Genomic DNA, 18,206 nt, shown 5'->3' with positions numbered 1-18,206 from the left:
AACAAGGTTGCCACAGTCAACCCTAACAAAAAGGTAATTCAAGTCTGCTTACAGTCCTCGCCTCAATCACATTAGCTTTTGATATGTGTGAAGAAAACACACTTTCTAATTGTTCTCAAACACTATGTAGAGAAAGGGAAGTATCAGCTGCTAGAGAAAGAAGAAATTTCATCCCTTTTATTTCTTCCTGTCACAGATGTCCTCACCTAGGGAAGGGGAGGTTGTTCTACTTTTTTTTAAATGGTAGTCTTAATAGAAAAGACATTTGGGAAAGAAGAGCATGAATTCTGTCAGTATGTAATGAGCTACTGTCCATCAGCAAAAAAATTAAGTACGGTTGCTGAATGTCTCAAAGGAGAAGTGACCAAACCACTGAACACAACTTCCTGGTCTGCCTGGATTTGAGGCTTAAAAGTGACCTTACACAGCAAGAAACTTTTCCCAAATATGTTCACAGTGTTCCAAATGCATCTATTTATACTTGGTGTGACCAAGTATATGTAAGAAACACCAAGTATGGTGGGTTTTTTCCTTCTGTAGAATGGAGAGGAAATTATAAAAGCTCAATGAGGAAATAAAAGCACTCTCTGGAGCAGATTCCTTGTCGCAGCCTGGACCCAGTGAGCATAAGGGGCAGGGAGGAAATTGCTGTGCCTTCTGCAGCTCCAGGCCTACCACTGTGTGATTCCTCTGCTCACTGCAGCTGAACCAGCTGTGGGAGAAACTCAGTAAGAAGCATGCTCCCAGCTGGGTACATACCTGAGCTACTTTGTATCACTTTTATTTGTGACAGTGACACTCCACTGTAGAGAATGCCTTTATTTGCATTTGAACAGCAAATAGCATCAAACTTGCCTGGAATCTAAAAAACACTACATATGTATCATTATGCTTTAAAGAGATTTACTATTAGTTATATAAATACAGACTTTAGTTAGAGTCATACCAGAGTTTAAGAGGAGAATGCAAATTAACAGTATCAAGTTGTGCTTCCAAAGTCAGACAGTTCTGGCTTAGACTCCATATGCAATCAAGAAAGACAGAGACAGACAGTTCTCTGGGAAACATTACCTTGCACTCAAGCTAGAGTCAGAGAAGTGCTCTTTGAAGGAGTTTCTCTTTCTTTGATTGAGCACAGAAAGCCCAGCCCCCTACCTTGGGCACTTAAGTTATGTTTCTAAAGTGAGGCAATTTGCATTTTCCTTTTGTCACCACCAATAAAGCAATCATTTCACCCACTTCTGTTAGGTAGATACCCTTGGGAGGAAATAAGGCAATTTCTAAGTAAATGTGCAAACCAATTATTTAAAAGAAGAAATGAATTCATTTTGAATGTGGCTAGAGCAGCCAAAGAATGTTTGTGCCAGGTTCTTTATGCTGAATGAGATTATCTCAAAATTCCCTAATGATGCAGAATCCAGCATCAGCTGTATAAATTTTATTCCATATAAAAATATTTATATTTATGTTCATAAAGCAAAGAAATCTTTGAATAACAGAGAGGAAATGTATTAGAATTACAAAGGTGTTTCAGATTGTGTTTAGCTGATACGTAATCCACATATTTAACTCATGAAAGTCGTTTTAAAGTGCTTTCCTGAACAAAGATGGCTTCACGAGGCCACAGAATGATTTGCAGTTGAGTTCCACCTCTGGATGTCTAGTTTGTTTGTCAAGCATTCTTCATCTAGAGATTCTTAAGTCCATGGTTTTTAAAACTACTAAAGTTTGAAAAATGTCTGTTTTCCCTCTGAAGCATCTCCTTTGCTTTCACTTTCCTCCACATTCCTTTCACTCTGTAGGATAAAACTATGGGTATAGTCAAGGGTCATGACACAATGACAAAAAATGGAGCATGGGAAACATAAGGAAGTGTAAGAGACCCAGTATCCCATCTTTGCTCAGATATTTGCAAAACCTTTCTTCTTATCTCAAAGATTCACTTCCATTTGGGCTATAAGTAGGATGAGAATGGCAAGCATATATACTAGTTCAAATGAGACTCCAGAAACGAGACCTTTAGTCTCTTGGCCCTTTTGCAATCTTTTCACAAAGATTCAGCCATTCATCTCTTCATATTGCTTGCCCCGATCACTTAAAATGATATAATAAGGAACTATGGAAAAAGTTTCACTAGCACTTCAAACAACTTCTGCAATTTAACATTTGGAAACAGAATGAGAACATTTAATTCAGCACTAATCAGTGGCCTTAGCATAATGAACTGCCCCTCACCCATCCAAAAGGCATTGATTTTCCCAGTCAGCACACCTGACATACATCCAGTAAATGTATCTCAAAATGCATCTCTAACTCTTGGTTGCTGGAATTCTGCAAGGCAAATCCCCTGAAGCAAGCCAAAATGGATTCATCGCGGGAAGGACAGCAGAAAGCACTTTAGAACTACTTGCAGATAATGGAAAATGTTTTCAAGTAAGTCATGTTGCTTCTCAGAGACATTCCACTAATGGAAATGAAAATTATAAAAGCCTGCTTGTAAACTTTAGAGTGAGATCACGAAGTAGCTAAATTGCTGCAACACTGTGGCACACCTGCTTCAATTAAAGCAATTATCCTAAAGCATAGGACATTCCTGCCATCACTGTATCAGCCAGCAGAGTGGCTGCACTTCTATTCTCAAATGCCTATTTAACTAGCATGTAATAACAGCATTTTCATTGTTTATGTACCTTCTGTCACTAATTGCTAAGTTATGTGTGAAAACAAATACTTGCTCTATCTGTATAAAATCAAGCCTCATGTCTTCATCATTCTTCTCACTAAGCTCAGTGAGGTCTGGAGTGGGCAAAATGAGGTTCTACAGAGAAGAACAATTTTCCTACAAATGGGCTGAGTCTAGGCTTGATCTTGTGGGCTGTCTCTGTAGAGAAATTCCATTGACCTTCCCTACAGTGACAATACAACACAGAGCCAAATAAGTTCCTGGGGCACCTTTCCACAGCATGGACCTGAGCGAGGTAGACTAGAAAGATATCTGACTATCAAACCTGATAAAGCTAATATTATGCCCCAAAAGCTGTTTCTCCTGAACAGTCGTATGTCCTTATTCCCTGGTTTAGGCCTCTCTCTCTGATCTGTACTGTGAATACATACGCAAGTGTAATGTTTATCACAGTATCTTCACCTGTGGAGGCCTTGTCCATCCCCAGCTGAATACCTACTGGTGGACAGATGCTCTCATTTCTAATGAACAAGACTAAACACGAACATGGGTTACAGAGGTCAGAACTCAGTTCTCTATTTCAAGGTACACCTCCTTCTCTATCATCATCATGAGGCAAAATTTTGTGTCATTACAGTCACTTCCTTGAGAGCAAATCACACCTTTGGTAAATTTCAGCAGAATATAATCATGTAATTCAGAAATGCTTTAGACACAAACAGATCATGAAGAGAAAAATATGCCATAATGACAGCAAAAAGAGCTGAAGTAATACACTTTTTATGACTGCTGTGGAACAAGTCTTTAAGGTCACACGAAAACCTGAACAAACTGTATCAAGTTTGTATTAACTGATGCTATTGTTACTAGAAACCACCACCTGAAGCTTTCCCTTACACTATCACTGTAACTGTAGTTCTATAAACACGAAACACTTAAAATTTCAATTTCAAAATTTTATTGTTAGGCTAGACCAAAGTGTCTGTTTTTTTTTTAATTGCTACTGCTTCTCTTATCAGGATCCCTGCATTTGTAATGTGGTCAAATACACTGAATTAACCACAGATGACATCCCAACAGTTCCTAAGTTACAGATTATCATTGACACAAGAAATCTGTCTGGTAGAACTCTTAGAGCAGTCATAGAATCATAGTATGGTTTGAGTTGGAAGGGACCTTTAAAGATCATCTAGTCCGACCCCCTGCCATGGGCTGGGACATCTTTCACTAGATCAGGTTGTTAAAGCCTCTGTCCAACCTGACTTGGAACACTTCCAATAATGGGGCATCCACAACTTCTCTGGGCAACCTGTTCCAGTATCTGACCCATAATTGTTTTAGAAACCTAATGAGCTATGTTTCCTTTGCCACAAGTCAGTAGAGTGTCCAGAGAGGGCTCCTGGCATCCCAAAAATCAAATGGCTTGACCTTTTCCTGCTTTTGCAGACTGGTTTTAAATCCATTTGTTATGCATCTCATTTACTTGAGCGTCCATACAGAAATTAAAGGAAGCGTGAAAAGCAGTTTCTATTTGATGTATAACGTGTCTAAGCTATTAGGCTATAGAAGAAAGTGTCCTCTGGTTTCAGCTCATTTCTTTTGTCCCTTTCTGACAAATACGTGACAGTCACCAAAAAAACCCCAAACAACAACAACAAAAAAACCTCCAAGACAAATCTCTAATCAGTGTTGGACAAATACTTTATATTTTTGTGTTGACCTTTTTAACAGCATTCATGCTAAAGATGCACGTAGAAGGAAGTAAATGAGATTCAAAAGACTTTTTCCAGCAAGCATATCTCTTCAGTGTAAGTTTAACACATGCAGTTCCCAGGATGGGTATAAGCAACTTACATAAATATGTGTAGCTTCATAAAATGAGCAATGACCAAGCTAACAGTGAGTTATAAACCAAGCTAAATAAGAAATTCAGCAACAACCTCAGTAGAAAGCTGACTTCTTTACATTAAACCCACCTCAGCTTCCACTCTACTACCTTAAGACAAAGATTCTAGACACTAGCTATGTAACAAACTACTCTTATTTCTGCCCTTCAGACAGAAAAAAAATCAAGTTAGTCACATGAGTATAAGCCTGCCTTCGCACAATTCACCCACAGGATTGCAAAATCAACTGCAATGCCCAAATACCGTTAAAGCTTACATGAGATTCAAAAGACGTTTTTCCAGCAAGCACCTCTCTTCAGTGTAAGTTTAACACATGCAGTTATCTTCCCCCCACCTTGCAAAATATAAATTCTCAAATTATTACCAGTCCTAAAATAGGACCATATTAGAGATCAATTTTGGATCCTCCTCTAGTTGACAGCCCTCACAAAGATTTAATGTAACTACTACTGCCTTTGACCAAATGGGTTGCTTCCTGGAAATGAACCAATTGGAAGTTCTGTATGTTCAGGTTCTTGCAAACAGATTTACCATACATGCTTTACTGTCGTTGACATATATTCTCACTGTTGGATAGAAACAGGAAAACTGTCTACATAATCATGTAAACTGGAAGAAAAAGTATCTCACTGGTACTTCCAGCTTTTCAAGCACATTATCTTCCATTTCTAGTTAGAAAGGTACAGAATAGAAAGTGAAAACAAATCCTTCTCGAACCATTTCTGAGGCAAAGTTAAACCTTATCTCACTACAGTCAGAGAACCTGTGTAGTTCAAATACAGTAAAACTCAGAAGCTTGAGGGGGACGGGACGGGACAGGACAGGACCAAGGAATTATGAAGCATCCTGCTTCTTACATGATCAAGCCCCTCATCTATAACACCAAATTTTTACTTTCCTCTTGAATATCCAGAAAAATAAAAAATCTTAAAAGAAAACAGGCTGATGCTGTCATAGATCTACCACCATCTTCTTTGTACGTACATTTTATTAGATCTACCACCATCTTCTTTATACATACATTTTATCAGCGTCTAAGACTCCTCAAGATATCACAGTTTAACATGGTACCACATACCAGCTGCTCAACAATAACTGATTGCATGTTTGGTATAGATATGAAATACAATGTGCAATCTTACGTTTCTTCCTCTGAAGTTTATACCACCCACACTCCATATTCCGTTTACTGCAGATTACTGCTGTAACTGCACAAACATCTTAAAAAAACACACAAAAAATTTCCCTGCTACCAGAAGGGGCAGTCCTACACATCTCTACTATACAGTTGCTTATACCCATCCTGGGAGCTTTTTTTTGTTTTTATTTGCCACTTCGATCAACTCTCCAGCCTGCTTTGCCCTGCAGTTACCTAAACGCTTTGGTTGAGAAAAGGGAAAATGAGGCATGGGATAAATCCAAGCCTCCGAAGTTAATGGGAAGGGAAGATTGCCACTTACAGCAACAGTTATGGCTTAGAATGATTCAACATTAATATTCAGTGAAGATCATGAGTATAATTTTAAAACAAATAATCTGATTGTGGTCACTTACCAGGCTTTGTTTCACCTTACCAACTGGCCCTTGAGCACACAATCTGCATACCTTTCAGATGAAAGTAAAGCAGAAAACATGTTTCAGCATCACACCTAATATGCACCACCTGCTAATGCCATAGAACTAGACTACAGCAAGTTCAAAATAAGCTCCCTTCAATGTACACTGCATGGCTCTCAGGTCCTTAGCACCTACTGCTGGACTCTACAAATCCTCTTCTGTAGGGAGCACTATTTACCAGTGTGGAAGTACCCTTACAGCATCAGGGAAACTAAGCCATGAGAGCACTTGCTGACTTGGCCACTCAATGCTAAACCATAGTAATGTCAGCATGCATCTGAGCTCCCACTCACACTTGCACACTTGTACCAAAGCAGGTTCCTCAAGCGACGCTTTTGAACATAGCCATTTTCACTGAATTCATAGCTGGTACAGACTGCAACGCCACATGGTCCTGTAGTATTTAATGCACTTATAGGTACCTGGTTTGGCTAATTAGGACCACAAAATTAAACACTTATTAAATGCTTATTTTGACATTAAAATTCAGTGAACAAGACTTTAACAATGTTCTAAGAATGGAAATATCCTGAAAGAAAACATGTTCAAGAGTCATTTTCAAAAAATGACAGTTGCTTAAACCTCTTGTGAAACTTTTCATTAATCTGATCTTCCCGTAAGAAACATAAACTTATGAAAAGAGAGGAATTTAAGGTTTTGTTTTCTAAAGACTCCTCCTACTGCTTCAATAAAGACTTAGATTCAACTTTGCTCTTTTCAGTGTACTAAGCAAAACAAGACTGTTTTGGGGACAGTATGTACATTTTGGCAATTTAAATTTTACAATGCTCATCTGTGATGTAATTGTGGTGAGATAAATAAAATAGTATAATTAACTTTTATAATGTTTTAAATATGGCTATTGTTCAACCCTTGATTTCTGATAAAAAGGACTAGATTTTCACAGAAGTCTCCAAAACATTAAATCCAATGAATGAGCTGTCACAACTTCAGAGGTTAGTTCTGCCTTTTTATGATAATATTTAAGGCATTTTTTAAAGAAGAGGTTGTGTACAAAATGAATAATAATGATTATTATACGTCATCCACAATGAACAGTATGGACTTAACAGCATGTGGGAGTACAAAATTTATGACATACACTATCTACTTGCAAGCTAAAATACAGGAATATGGATTGCCATTTTAATGAATTCTATAAACTTTGGTGTTGAAATACAGGCTGCAAGTTTGCCAATGAAACAGAGCTGTTTTTAAATTCTCATAGAAAACCAACTGACAATACCTTGGCAAGAGCACTACAAGAAAATTAAAATGAAACTGTCTTGAATGTACCCCGTAAGCAGAAAATACTTCTGTTTCCAAACTGATAAATGTAGAATCTGCCTTAAACTTTCACAGAAAATATCTTTTCTCCAATTCAATCATTACAGACTCTGTTTCATGCATTCAAGGCCAAATTCGATTTGGCCTCCTCTAAAATGGTTAATCTGGAACAGGGAACAGAATTGATAAGGGAGAGAAACAAATTTGGAAGTTTTGATGACAAGATTATTGTGTTACTAAAACAGAATGCAAGTATGAAAACTTTAAAAAGTTTTGATTAAAAACATTGGCAGAATTTCCTCTGATAGCACTCAGCAATAAGGCTTCACTGATTAAACAGAGCTATTCTGACATACACTAGCTGGGGGATAGGCCTTACAGTTTTACAGGGAAGATGTCTACAGCAATTGGAGATTCAGTGAAATGCTCTAGTAGCAGACATCTTGGTAGGGGGGTGGTGGAGGGAAAAAAGGTGTATTGAGTTTTCTGCATTTTTATTGGATTTTCTAGATAATATCAAACATCCTTTCCAAGCAAGACTTTTTATATTATTTGATTCAATCTTTATTAAATTTTCTGGTAATATAGTCCTACCTTTTAAAAAATACTATTTAAAAGTTTCAGATAAATTTGAAATGTAAATTATCTTTAGATAGTAAAAGTAAGATTAAGCTGCTAGAAATTATGTTCTGAACATAGCTAAAATCATTTAGACACTCATAAAGATGTTGTGTGGTCTATCTGGTTTACTTAAAGGCCTAATCAACTTGCTTTGAAGTAAGTGCAAACTGAGAGTCACAGATCACATCAATTGCTCATTTCAGTTCCCCTGAGCAAACAAAAGGCATGAGAAATAATGATGATCAAATAGTCATTTTTCAGACACTTTTTTTTTTTTAAGTCAGCTCCAAAGTTGTAAACCTCTTAGATCCGATTGAGCCAGCTTCTCTTTAAATGCTCAGCTAAACTGAGGTTATAATGGGATGAAGTTGTTCTAGGTAGACACAGTCTGCTTGTACACTCTTAACTACACTGGCCACCTTCTTAGGATTTTTCATGCATATGTTCAAGCATACACTCCTGGCTAGCATTACATGCCTATCAGTCATAACTGAATTATGTGAATGTTATCACAAACACTTCAAAAAAAATCTTAGTAACAAAACTTTAGAGAAATCCCTATGTGATGAAGGATTTTATACTGAATACTGCATATCTACCAGTTTCCCACTGTATTTCATATTTGTAAAAGGAAGCTAATCAAAGTCAGAAGATATTCGTGTTTTGCTGTTTGTATGGTTTTGTTAATTTAAAAAAAATCAATTTCTGTCAGTCATGCATATTATAGTTTAACAAAGAGCAAGTGCCCAAGTCTTTTCAATCACATAAATCTTAATAAATCAGAGGAATACCACACTTGTGGCTTCTGATAAAAGCACTGCTTGTTTTTATTTAGTGCCCGCTATCACATTAGCATTAAATTGCTTTGAAGCTTATACTGTATTTCGCCTTTCATTTTTACAGAAGACACTAGCAGCACTTAAGATGGGGGCTTTTATTTTCAGTCCTCAAATGGCTCTAAATATTCCTTATTCAATTCATTCCAGGCACACTATATTTTTTCCTATCAGCTATTTAAACTGTAAATGTTTCATGAATAAACGAAAACGATGAATAATAGAAGGGTGCACTATACAAAAATATGTTTAATATATACTATTCAATTTCTTAAAAGTTCAATTCGTATATGCCATTGCATACGTTTTTCTATTTTTTCAAAAGCGTCTAGAATTTTTCATATTTTCCATTAGAAAATAAATGCTTACTATGTCAATTGTACCTCTAATTTGATATTAAAAAAAACCCAAACCCACCATTTTTTATTGACTACAGTAAACAAACTTGAATTATGTGTATTCTTCATGAGTTAACATCCCCCCATGCTACAGAGAACAACTAAAAAAAAAATATTTGTTGGCTTTTTTTTTTAATCTGGAAGAGAGTATAATGATGAATAGCAAGTGAAAATATTACTTCATTACATTTTGACAGGAAAATAGCTTGCTTTGTTCAAGAGACAGAACTCATGCACATCCCCAACACTGAGGAACTTGAAGGGTAAAGTGCATGAACTGAACTGTATGTGTATTCTCACACAAAGACTTGAATGCATCAGAAAACCTTTGACAGGATCTCAGTCAGGTTTGGGGAGGGCGGTGTTGCTTATCTTTTAGTCTGACATTATCTTTATTTCTTGTAAGAAGATTCTTTTATCTGGTTAATACATTATGTCTAGAGTAGGGGATCTAGGATCAGGTATTAGCTCCTAGATCCAGCTGTACTATTCAGTGGCACCTTAACTCGGTGTCAGGGCAAAACTCAGGCATCCATGAAAACCTCTCTTCCTTCCCACCTCTGATGTTTGTTTTCATAGAAAGGAAACCCAAGAATGAGAGCTGGACAGAAGCTGTGGTACACTTCAGCAGAAAGATCAGACACAGCCATAGAAGTCACTTGGCTGATGAGATGAATGTTTTCCTTGTTGTTTTAAGAGATTTTGCTAAACAGAAAGAGAAAGGTGGAAAACCTTATAAGAATGCAATCTCCTCATTCCTTCCAAACTCTTTACCCCAAATTCATGTGCAAAATCAGTAAACTGCTAGAGCATGTTTCACAAGAGCAAAGAGAAGAACAAAAAATATGTGCGGGAGCTATGGACTTCAGACGTAGAGGAAGAAAAGTTTCCTTATAAGATGAAGGAATTAAGAAATAAAGAGATTAAAACCTGCAGGATTCAGCAACTCACTTGAAGCAAGCTTATCAGTAGGTACAGAGGGAAAAATACGGAACTTGACAAAGGTATTGCATTTCAGAGTCATAGTCTTACACGACTTGTCCCTAGTTCTTAAATAGAAACAACAGTAATTATGAAAATCCCCATTCCCCTTTTCTAAAGATCATCCTCAGGTACATACATACACACTTTTACACAAACACATGCACATCACACTTACCACATGCAAAGGAAATACTTCAAATGCCAACAGATCACCAATGAAATTTTACCAATTTTTCATCTATTTTCTTTTGTTTACTTCTCTTTTTTGATTTCCTGATTTTAGTATTGTATTTGTCAATAACAACAATGAAATATTGCAGTAGGAATCTGTACTTGATATAAACACGGATCTCCATTGTAGAAATAAAACTTTGGGGTAGTACATCAAGACAGCTGGATATGCTAAAGAAAGCATTTCCAAGAAAAGCCCACTACTCTTAAGGTCTGAGGAACATGCCAGTGCATTGACCACTGGTAAGGTAGAACACATGCTTGTAAAACTATCTCCTTTCTCATCTCAGCATCCTCTAAGAGCTTCTCTGGACAGGAAAGCTAAGCCCTGCATGTTGCAAACCACTACCGTGCCCAAATTCTGCACAGATACTCAAAAAGACTGCAAAAGGTTCAATAGGCTTTGAAATATATTTTTTTTCCAGTTAAAAGGAAACGTTAATATCACTACTATTAAGATACCTTCATCATAATTTTTTTTTACTTGGCGAGATAAGGATCTTGGGTTTCTATCATTAAGCACTCACATCTTGGGTATCAGTCCTAGTTTTCTATGTCATTCTTGGATAAGCTGTTTAACTTAAGACATCTTACTATCTTTCTTCCTTTTTGTAAAATATTACCATAGTCTTAAAGTAAGGCATTCAACACCAAGATAACATAACAAGTTTCAATGAACTACCATAAATACTAAAAAGAACAAAATCCTTCTGGGGAGCATCCCACCCAAAGGAATTCTTATTGCTAGGATTATCATATTCTTTCTCTATTGGGTCTATCTGCAGAGCAAATAATTGCTGTATTAAGACTTACCCATTGCTTTTTTCACACTGTTACAGCAGCCTGAATATCTGATTCTTTCTGCCCTCACCAGAATTACATTTTATTTGCTTAAAACAGTGTGGGACCTCTAATTAAGCGTATTCACAACAATTTTTGCTCTGATCTGATAGAAGACACGTGCCTGAAAATTAACAATAGTTTTCCAGCATTTTACATACAAATAAGAGATATCACTCTAACAATCATGTTCAAGTCAATTTTATAAACAGGCAGCAGAAGCAAGTCATAATAAATACAGAAATAAATGTATTTTTATACTTTTAATGTCTTGTTTCACCACAAGGTGAAAGATACTGCCCTGAAAGTATCTCATGCAGCTGATCAGTTAACATTTAGGTTTACTGTAGACCTGCATATTTTCAGCATCCGCATTACACATCCAGGACTTCAAAGACCGAGTACTCACAGTCCCACCTGTGCTAAAGCATAACAGCAATTCTTAGGCATTTTGAAGAGAAATCCGTAGTATTTCAAGGAAGGTAAACAAATAGGCTCCTAAAAAACACCCACATGGACATTTCAGAAAAATCTGTCCATGAACTATCTGTCCCAGATTTCCACAAAAGCTCATATAAAAATAATGAGAACTGCCTGGCACCTTATGTTTTTGAAAAGTCTTGGCATCTTTTAAAGTAACATCTGTCATTTACTTACATTTTTGAAGTACACTGATACTATCTTTAAGATCAAAAAGGAAGGAAGAAGGAAGTTTGCTTTCCTTTTCTAATCACAGTATACAATACTGTGTACTTTAAGGTTTGAATGCTCTGAATCAATGCTCAGGTAGTATACTAGTAAAATACTGTTCTCTAATGAAAGTAGTCACTGAATGCTGATATTCCAAGTAGGCTATACTCAGGCAGTAACTATTTGCTATAGATACGTAGATAGTTTTCATTTATCAAAGTGACTTCAAGATACTGCTAAAATTAATTGTACTTACTGTTGTAGATTTGTTTTTAATATTATTTAATATTTGGCAATAACAAAGAGTCATTAGTCATCAATTGGTCATATAATTAAAATGACTGCTCATCACCCTTAAGCTTAGAAGAAGCAGTGAACCATAGCCACAAATTATAGCTATTTGTAAATACCTGTATAAAGTTTCAAGTCACTTACAGCTGTTAGGCATGTGATCTGAAAGCAAAAGGGTGCTTTCCAAACTCGGCTATACCTCTGCTTGAGCAATCTCAATGTCAAACATGTGTAACCCTTAATTTATTTATATGTACACAAAGACTCACAGAAACATTAAAAAAAGAAAGTAATGATGGGACTGCTTAAGACTAGTTTGCTTTAACTGTCAGGCCTGCAATAGCATAAATTATATTCTGTGCCTTAATAAAAAGCTTTGCTTTCTCACTATGCAGGGAGCCAATGAACACTAAGCAATCATCAATATTATCACATGTAATAGATCACAGTTTAAAATTTAGATCTTGGTATTCGTAACTGTTGTCTTATCTTCACAGCAGTTTCAAAATGCTGAGATATTTAAAATACCATTCTGAACTTATGACTACTTTTGTTTACATTTAATAAAACCTACCTGTTTATCACAGATCATGTCGTAATATTTTAATTTACACAAGAGGTCTGGGCAACTTTATTTTTTTTTTATGATAGCCAGAAATGACTGGACCTCCCAGGAGGATATATCACAAGCTACTGCTGCTGTTTGCATTGTGGCACTTACGCTTATTAGAGGAGTTATGTAGAAGAGTTAAAAAATTCTTTGTCACCTACAAGCAAATAAAGGAGTATATAAGCTAACCAAACACTCAAAAGCCAGCTTCATGAGATACACAAACAAGAAAACAGTGACACTGTGGTTCTTGAGTCCCTGGATCCAAGCGTTCCTTGCAGAAATTGAGATGGCTGCTCACACTTTCACCTTTACTGTGGTATCAGTGATACCATTTTTCAAATGTGGGTGGTCAATTACTTGTATGCAAACTTCAGTAATCACTGCTTCCAACAGAAGGGAGACCAGAGAGCATTAGCATAAGGAAAACATCTTGTTAGGATCAACTTTTGAATCTGAATCAGCAACCCTTCCAAAGACAAATGATAGCTTTGTGTTAATTATAAGGTACTTGAGTTGCAAAGCTTAATGGATCTCATTTTTCTTTTTCCTCATACAGTATTTTTTAAAATATAAAATTCTAGTTTCTAGCCAACAGACTTGCTTGAAAATCTTGCATCTGGACTACACATCAGAGTAACTTCTTTATCCATGGGGAAGATTTGCATTTCTACATTTTGAGGAGACAGATTTCAGCTTTAAAATATCTGAATATATTTTTGTTTCTCACTGCAGAAACATCAAAATGTTTCATCAATAATAAAAAATAGGAATTACCTCTCAAAATACTTAGACTGTAAACAGATGACAGCAGCTTTTATAGCACTGGCTTCTTTGATACTCAAATTACTTATACATTATTAGTAATAATATTAATTATTCATATTATGAAGTTATTGTTGAATCTGCTTCAAAACTCCACCACTAGACCCCTGAGATTTTGAATCAAATCATGGTCTGAGAGCTATTTTGTCCCTAAAAGTGAAGGGGTATCAAAAATTTTAATGCTACTAAAAATTCAAGTGATCCCTAATTCTTGAGAAAAAACAAAAATCAAGTATTTGTGTATACTCACTGGCTAGACTCCCTCACAGAATGTCTGTCAAGTAAACACTGTTTCTATACCGTGTAAATAAAGAGCACATGATGGAAGATCTCAGTAATGATATTTATGTTCATGAGTGTGGAGAGGAACGACAACTCAAACATGGCATAGCCATTAACAAGTTATCCTGCCAGTGCCTCCTGTCTCAAGTGAAGACAGATGTCAAGGATCACAGGTTACGGTTGTTTTATCTTTCCTAGGTACAGCACGTTTAATGGAATTTGCATAAAGAAGTTCATTTAGGCTAGGGTTTCCTACAAAGTACTGACAAGTAACAAGTCTGTCTCTCCCACCAAGCATCCCAAACAGTTATCAGATTTGAGCTAGACTAGGCCTTGGGCAATCCACTCAAAGCAACTTCAATACCTCACAGCCAGTGTCCCATGAGCAGAAAACAGACCTCTTCACTGTGGAAGGAAAGGTTTGGTGATATGGTAAAACAACAAGAGAGGGGTCTATGCATGGAGGTCCCAGGCAGATGAGGCCACAGAGCAATACATGAAAAAGTGACAGAGACAAATGATGACAGAGTAGAAGGACAGCATATTCACTGCCGGTTGAACCTATGCTTACTTGTTTCCTTGCCAATGTGTGGAACTGGCTTCAAGCAGCTGGGAAACTGGCCGTCCCTCTTTGGTGCTCAGCAATCACTCCAGCAATTTCACATGCATACTCCGGATTTGATTGCCTTTATTCACCAAAAGTCAAACTTTAAACTGGATGTCCCCAGATCATGCACAATTGTATACGGTCATTTACATAAAATGATCACTAAGCAAATGTCTGTGATTATCAGAAGACAACTGACCACTCACATCTAGAAATATCTGTTTGCCTAGTAACCGGGATAGTACATACACACTACTTTTTTTCTTTAAAGAACCTTGCAATATGGCAAGTTGAATCTAGATAGAATATCGTACCTATCAAAGGCTAGATACTAGTAAAATAACTATATTCATTTTACAACCAGCCTTGGGTAGAAAGCAAAGCAGTCCTGAGTTTTGATATTTTATCTACAACTAACTTATTACACAACAGCTAGGAATGTCACTTTGCCTTTCTTCTCTAGCGTTTTCATCTGCATAATGACAGTAGTAGGTAGAGATGGTTTGCAACACTAATGTCATTAGAATGCTGTGTTTGATAATTAATATCTAATATGGGAACTTTAATGTTATAAAATGATACAAAAATATTAGGTACTCAAAGAAAAAAACCAAAAATAACCCATACCTGTCTTGATATCTGAAGCAGTCATTTGAAATGGTGAACCACAACAGCAAACCAAAGTACTGAGTAACCTTCACAGAGTCAGGCCTTAAGTTATCTAGCACCTGAAGACAGTTTTAAGAAGAGCTGCCTCAATAAAAAGTCTGGCATAGTTTGTCATGAATACATGCAAACAAGTAACATGAGTTGAAATATCAAACAAAAAAAATTTATTTTTTTTTTACTAACTATGCTAACAGGGTATGCACCAAAGATAGCTCTTTCTTGATTCTTCATTCATGAAATGAGGATAAAATATTGTCCTGACCAATAGAAGTGGCAAAGATAAAGCTGAGCTCCCTGCTGCAAGCAAATCAAACCTCTGGCATCTGGCTGCACATCTTCCATTTCCCCTTTGAGTGACCAACTTTGCAGTCACTGGTTTAAGTGTTGCTAAGCCTTGCAAATGCATATGAAGAAAAATCAGAGCTATAAATACACAGTATTTCTGTGAATAAGGAAACACAACTGGGAAGAATGAACACAGGGACCAGGAGCCAGGGGTTCCTAGTTCAGATTCAGGATTGCCTCTGATTGACATGTGATGTTCATAAGTCATTTTATCTTTTCATCAATTTTTTTTTTCACCAATAAATAGGATGATAATATATTTCAATACTGTCAAGGTAGTAACAGAATATATACTAACAGTTTTGAAGTTGCACAGATAATGTGACAAACACAAATGAAAACATAAATAAGGAAATGAATATTTCCATACAAAGTATAGCAGGGTTTTGCTGTACAGTACAAAATAAGGCTGGATCCCATACTGAATGCTGAGAGATTGAAAAAGGATGATCAATTTTTAATTAATAACACAGCACATGATGAGCCAATTAAGACTATCCCAGAGTAGGACAGAAATAACATTGCTAATACAACTTTTATTCTTCCATTCCCTAACTTTTTGGTACCAGACTTCCCACTTTTTCTACATGACATACTGCAAGACAGTAATAGGGGCACATTGAATATCACTTGCAATTGAGGACTATTTTCAAGGAAAAGTTACCTAAAACTGTCTTGAGGTGCTAAGAACAGCTGCCTCAATAAAAACTCCGGCATAATTTGTCATGAAAATATGCAAACAGGTAACATGAGTTGAAATATCAAACAGAAAAGAAAAACATTTTTGGACTAACTAACCATGCTAGCATGGAATGCACCAAAAAAGCATCCAGCTTCATCAAGAAAAAGCAGAGAATACTTTGTACAGGTTTCTCCACTCTCCAACATGACACTTAGATAACAACCTGGGGAAGCAAAAGCACTTCCCAGGGAGCACTGCATCCCATTTCTCCAGAAGAATGCCACCACACACCACTGTCCCACTCTTCACCAACAGACCCCTGAGCCCCCACGGGCAGCCCTGGAGAAAAAACACCACATCCGTTCCGGCACCAAAGCCCTCCTTCACGCCAGGCCTTAAAAAAACAACAAAACAAAACAACAACAAAAAAAAAACCCCACACAACACAAAACCAAAAACAAAACAACAATCTCTCCTCACCCACGAAGCCCACCCGTGCACGGCTTCACCCCGGCTGCACCCTTGCCCCTCCGCTTGAGCCCCAGCCGCGACATGGCGGCCGCGCCAGGGCAGCCTCTTCCCTTCGTGCTAACGGCTGACTTTAACAGACGGGCGCGCGCCCACCCTCACACCCCCGCCCACCCTCGCGGGCGCTGCGCCCCGCGCCGCCCCCCACCGACCTGCCGGGCGCATGGCGCTGCCGCGGCCGCCGCCGCTGCTGCTGCCGCTGCCGTCGCTCGCTCGCTCGCTCGCTCCTTCCCTCTCTCTCCCCCGGACCAGAGAGCGCTGCCCCGACCGCTGAGGTCGCCGCCGCCGGGCCGGAAGCGTGGGGCCGCCCCCCGGCTCCTCCCGGCCGTGGGGCTTCCCCGCCTGCTCCGGCCTCCCCCCATATCTCCCCCGGCGGGAAGCGTCGCCGCCCGGCTCTGGGGCGGGAGTGTGAGGGGAGCCCCCGCTGAAGCCCTTCGCCCTCCCCGCCCCGTTAGACGAGGTGAGAGCCCTCGACCGTCGAAGTTGGTTGGCAGCAGAGAGGAAATGAGGAGGGAGTCGAGCCTTTCCAGCTCTGCAGAGTTCTGGGTTTAGTGCGAGGCCACAGCAGCGAACCCAGGTCATCCCAGGGAGCCGCTGCGTTGAGTCGAAAGCCCACCGAGGACAAAGGGCACCTGGGAGATACCCCCGGAGATCTCTGTCATGGCATCACAGTTTCAGTGCCTTGCCGGGAAGGTGTTCTGGGGAGCATGACTTAACATCTCTGCGATATTATGCCATATATTTATTTTTTGATGTGGCACAGAAGAAAACCAAACCTAAAAAAGTGAATCGGTGAGAGAGACTGCAAACACTTCAGCTCACTGCTATGCTGGCTGTCAGATTTAGTCAGGAGCCATTGATCAAGGTAGCATCTTGCAAGTTCAAAGTAAAGGCCAGACCCACCACAAGGAGCCAGAGTTGCTCCTTACAATAGGATTACAGGAAAACTGAAAGTACCTTCTGGAAGAAAAAAGTATTAAGTTGCTTTCCAAGGGAAGCAAAGCTTGTCTGACTGCACTTCGTGCATGGCTGTGTGCTTCTTGCCTATCTGAACTTCTGTGTTCCCCTTCCCTACCGTAACTTTAATGCCTTGTGGCTGATTTTACTGAAATTTGTCAAAGGTTTTAAAGATCTTGAAGGTGAAGTTGCTAAGTATCCATTTCAGAAATGTGGGTGTCCAAAATAGGGAAGACAAATGCTCAGCTCTGCCTGAACTGAAGGAAAGGCTGCAGAGTGAATTCAAGCAGTATTAGAGAAAGGAAAGCCCACCCAG

General features: G+C 38.3%; 1 protein-coding gene across 4 annotated transcripts in view; it reads right to left on the bottom strand.

Annotated features, from left to right (window-relative positions):
- Positions 1-17,236, bottom strand: part of BANK1 (B cell scaffold protein with ankyrin repeats 1) — a 151,424-nt gene extending 134,188 nt beyond the window's left edge. For 3 of the 4 annotated variants that reach the window (XM_054825388.1, XM_054825389.1, XM_054825391.1), the window contains exon 1: positions 15,337-15,426. In XM_054825388.1, the coding sequence (XP_054681363.1) occupies positions 15,337-15,361 (25 nt within the window). In that variant the 5' untranslated portion in view covers positions 15,362-15,426. Of the gene's footprint in view, positions 1-15,336; positions 15,427-17,085 lie in introns of those variants that run through there. The other variant, XM_054825390.1, reaches the window with a different exon arrangement.
- Positions 17,237-18,206: the final 970 nt, after the last annotated feature.

Source organism: Grus americana, chromosome 4, assembly GCF_028858705.1.
Source record: "Grus americana isolate bGruAme1 chromosome 4, bGruAme1.mat, whole genome shotgun sequence".
Taxonomy (NCBI): Eukaryota; Metazoa; Chordata; class Aves; order Gruiformes; family Gruidae; genus Grus; species Grus americana.
This window is presented reverse-complemented; position numbering and strand designations above follow the sequence as displayed.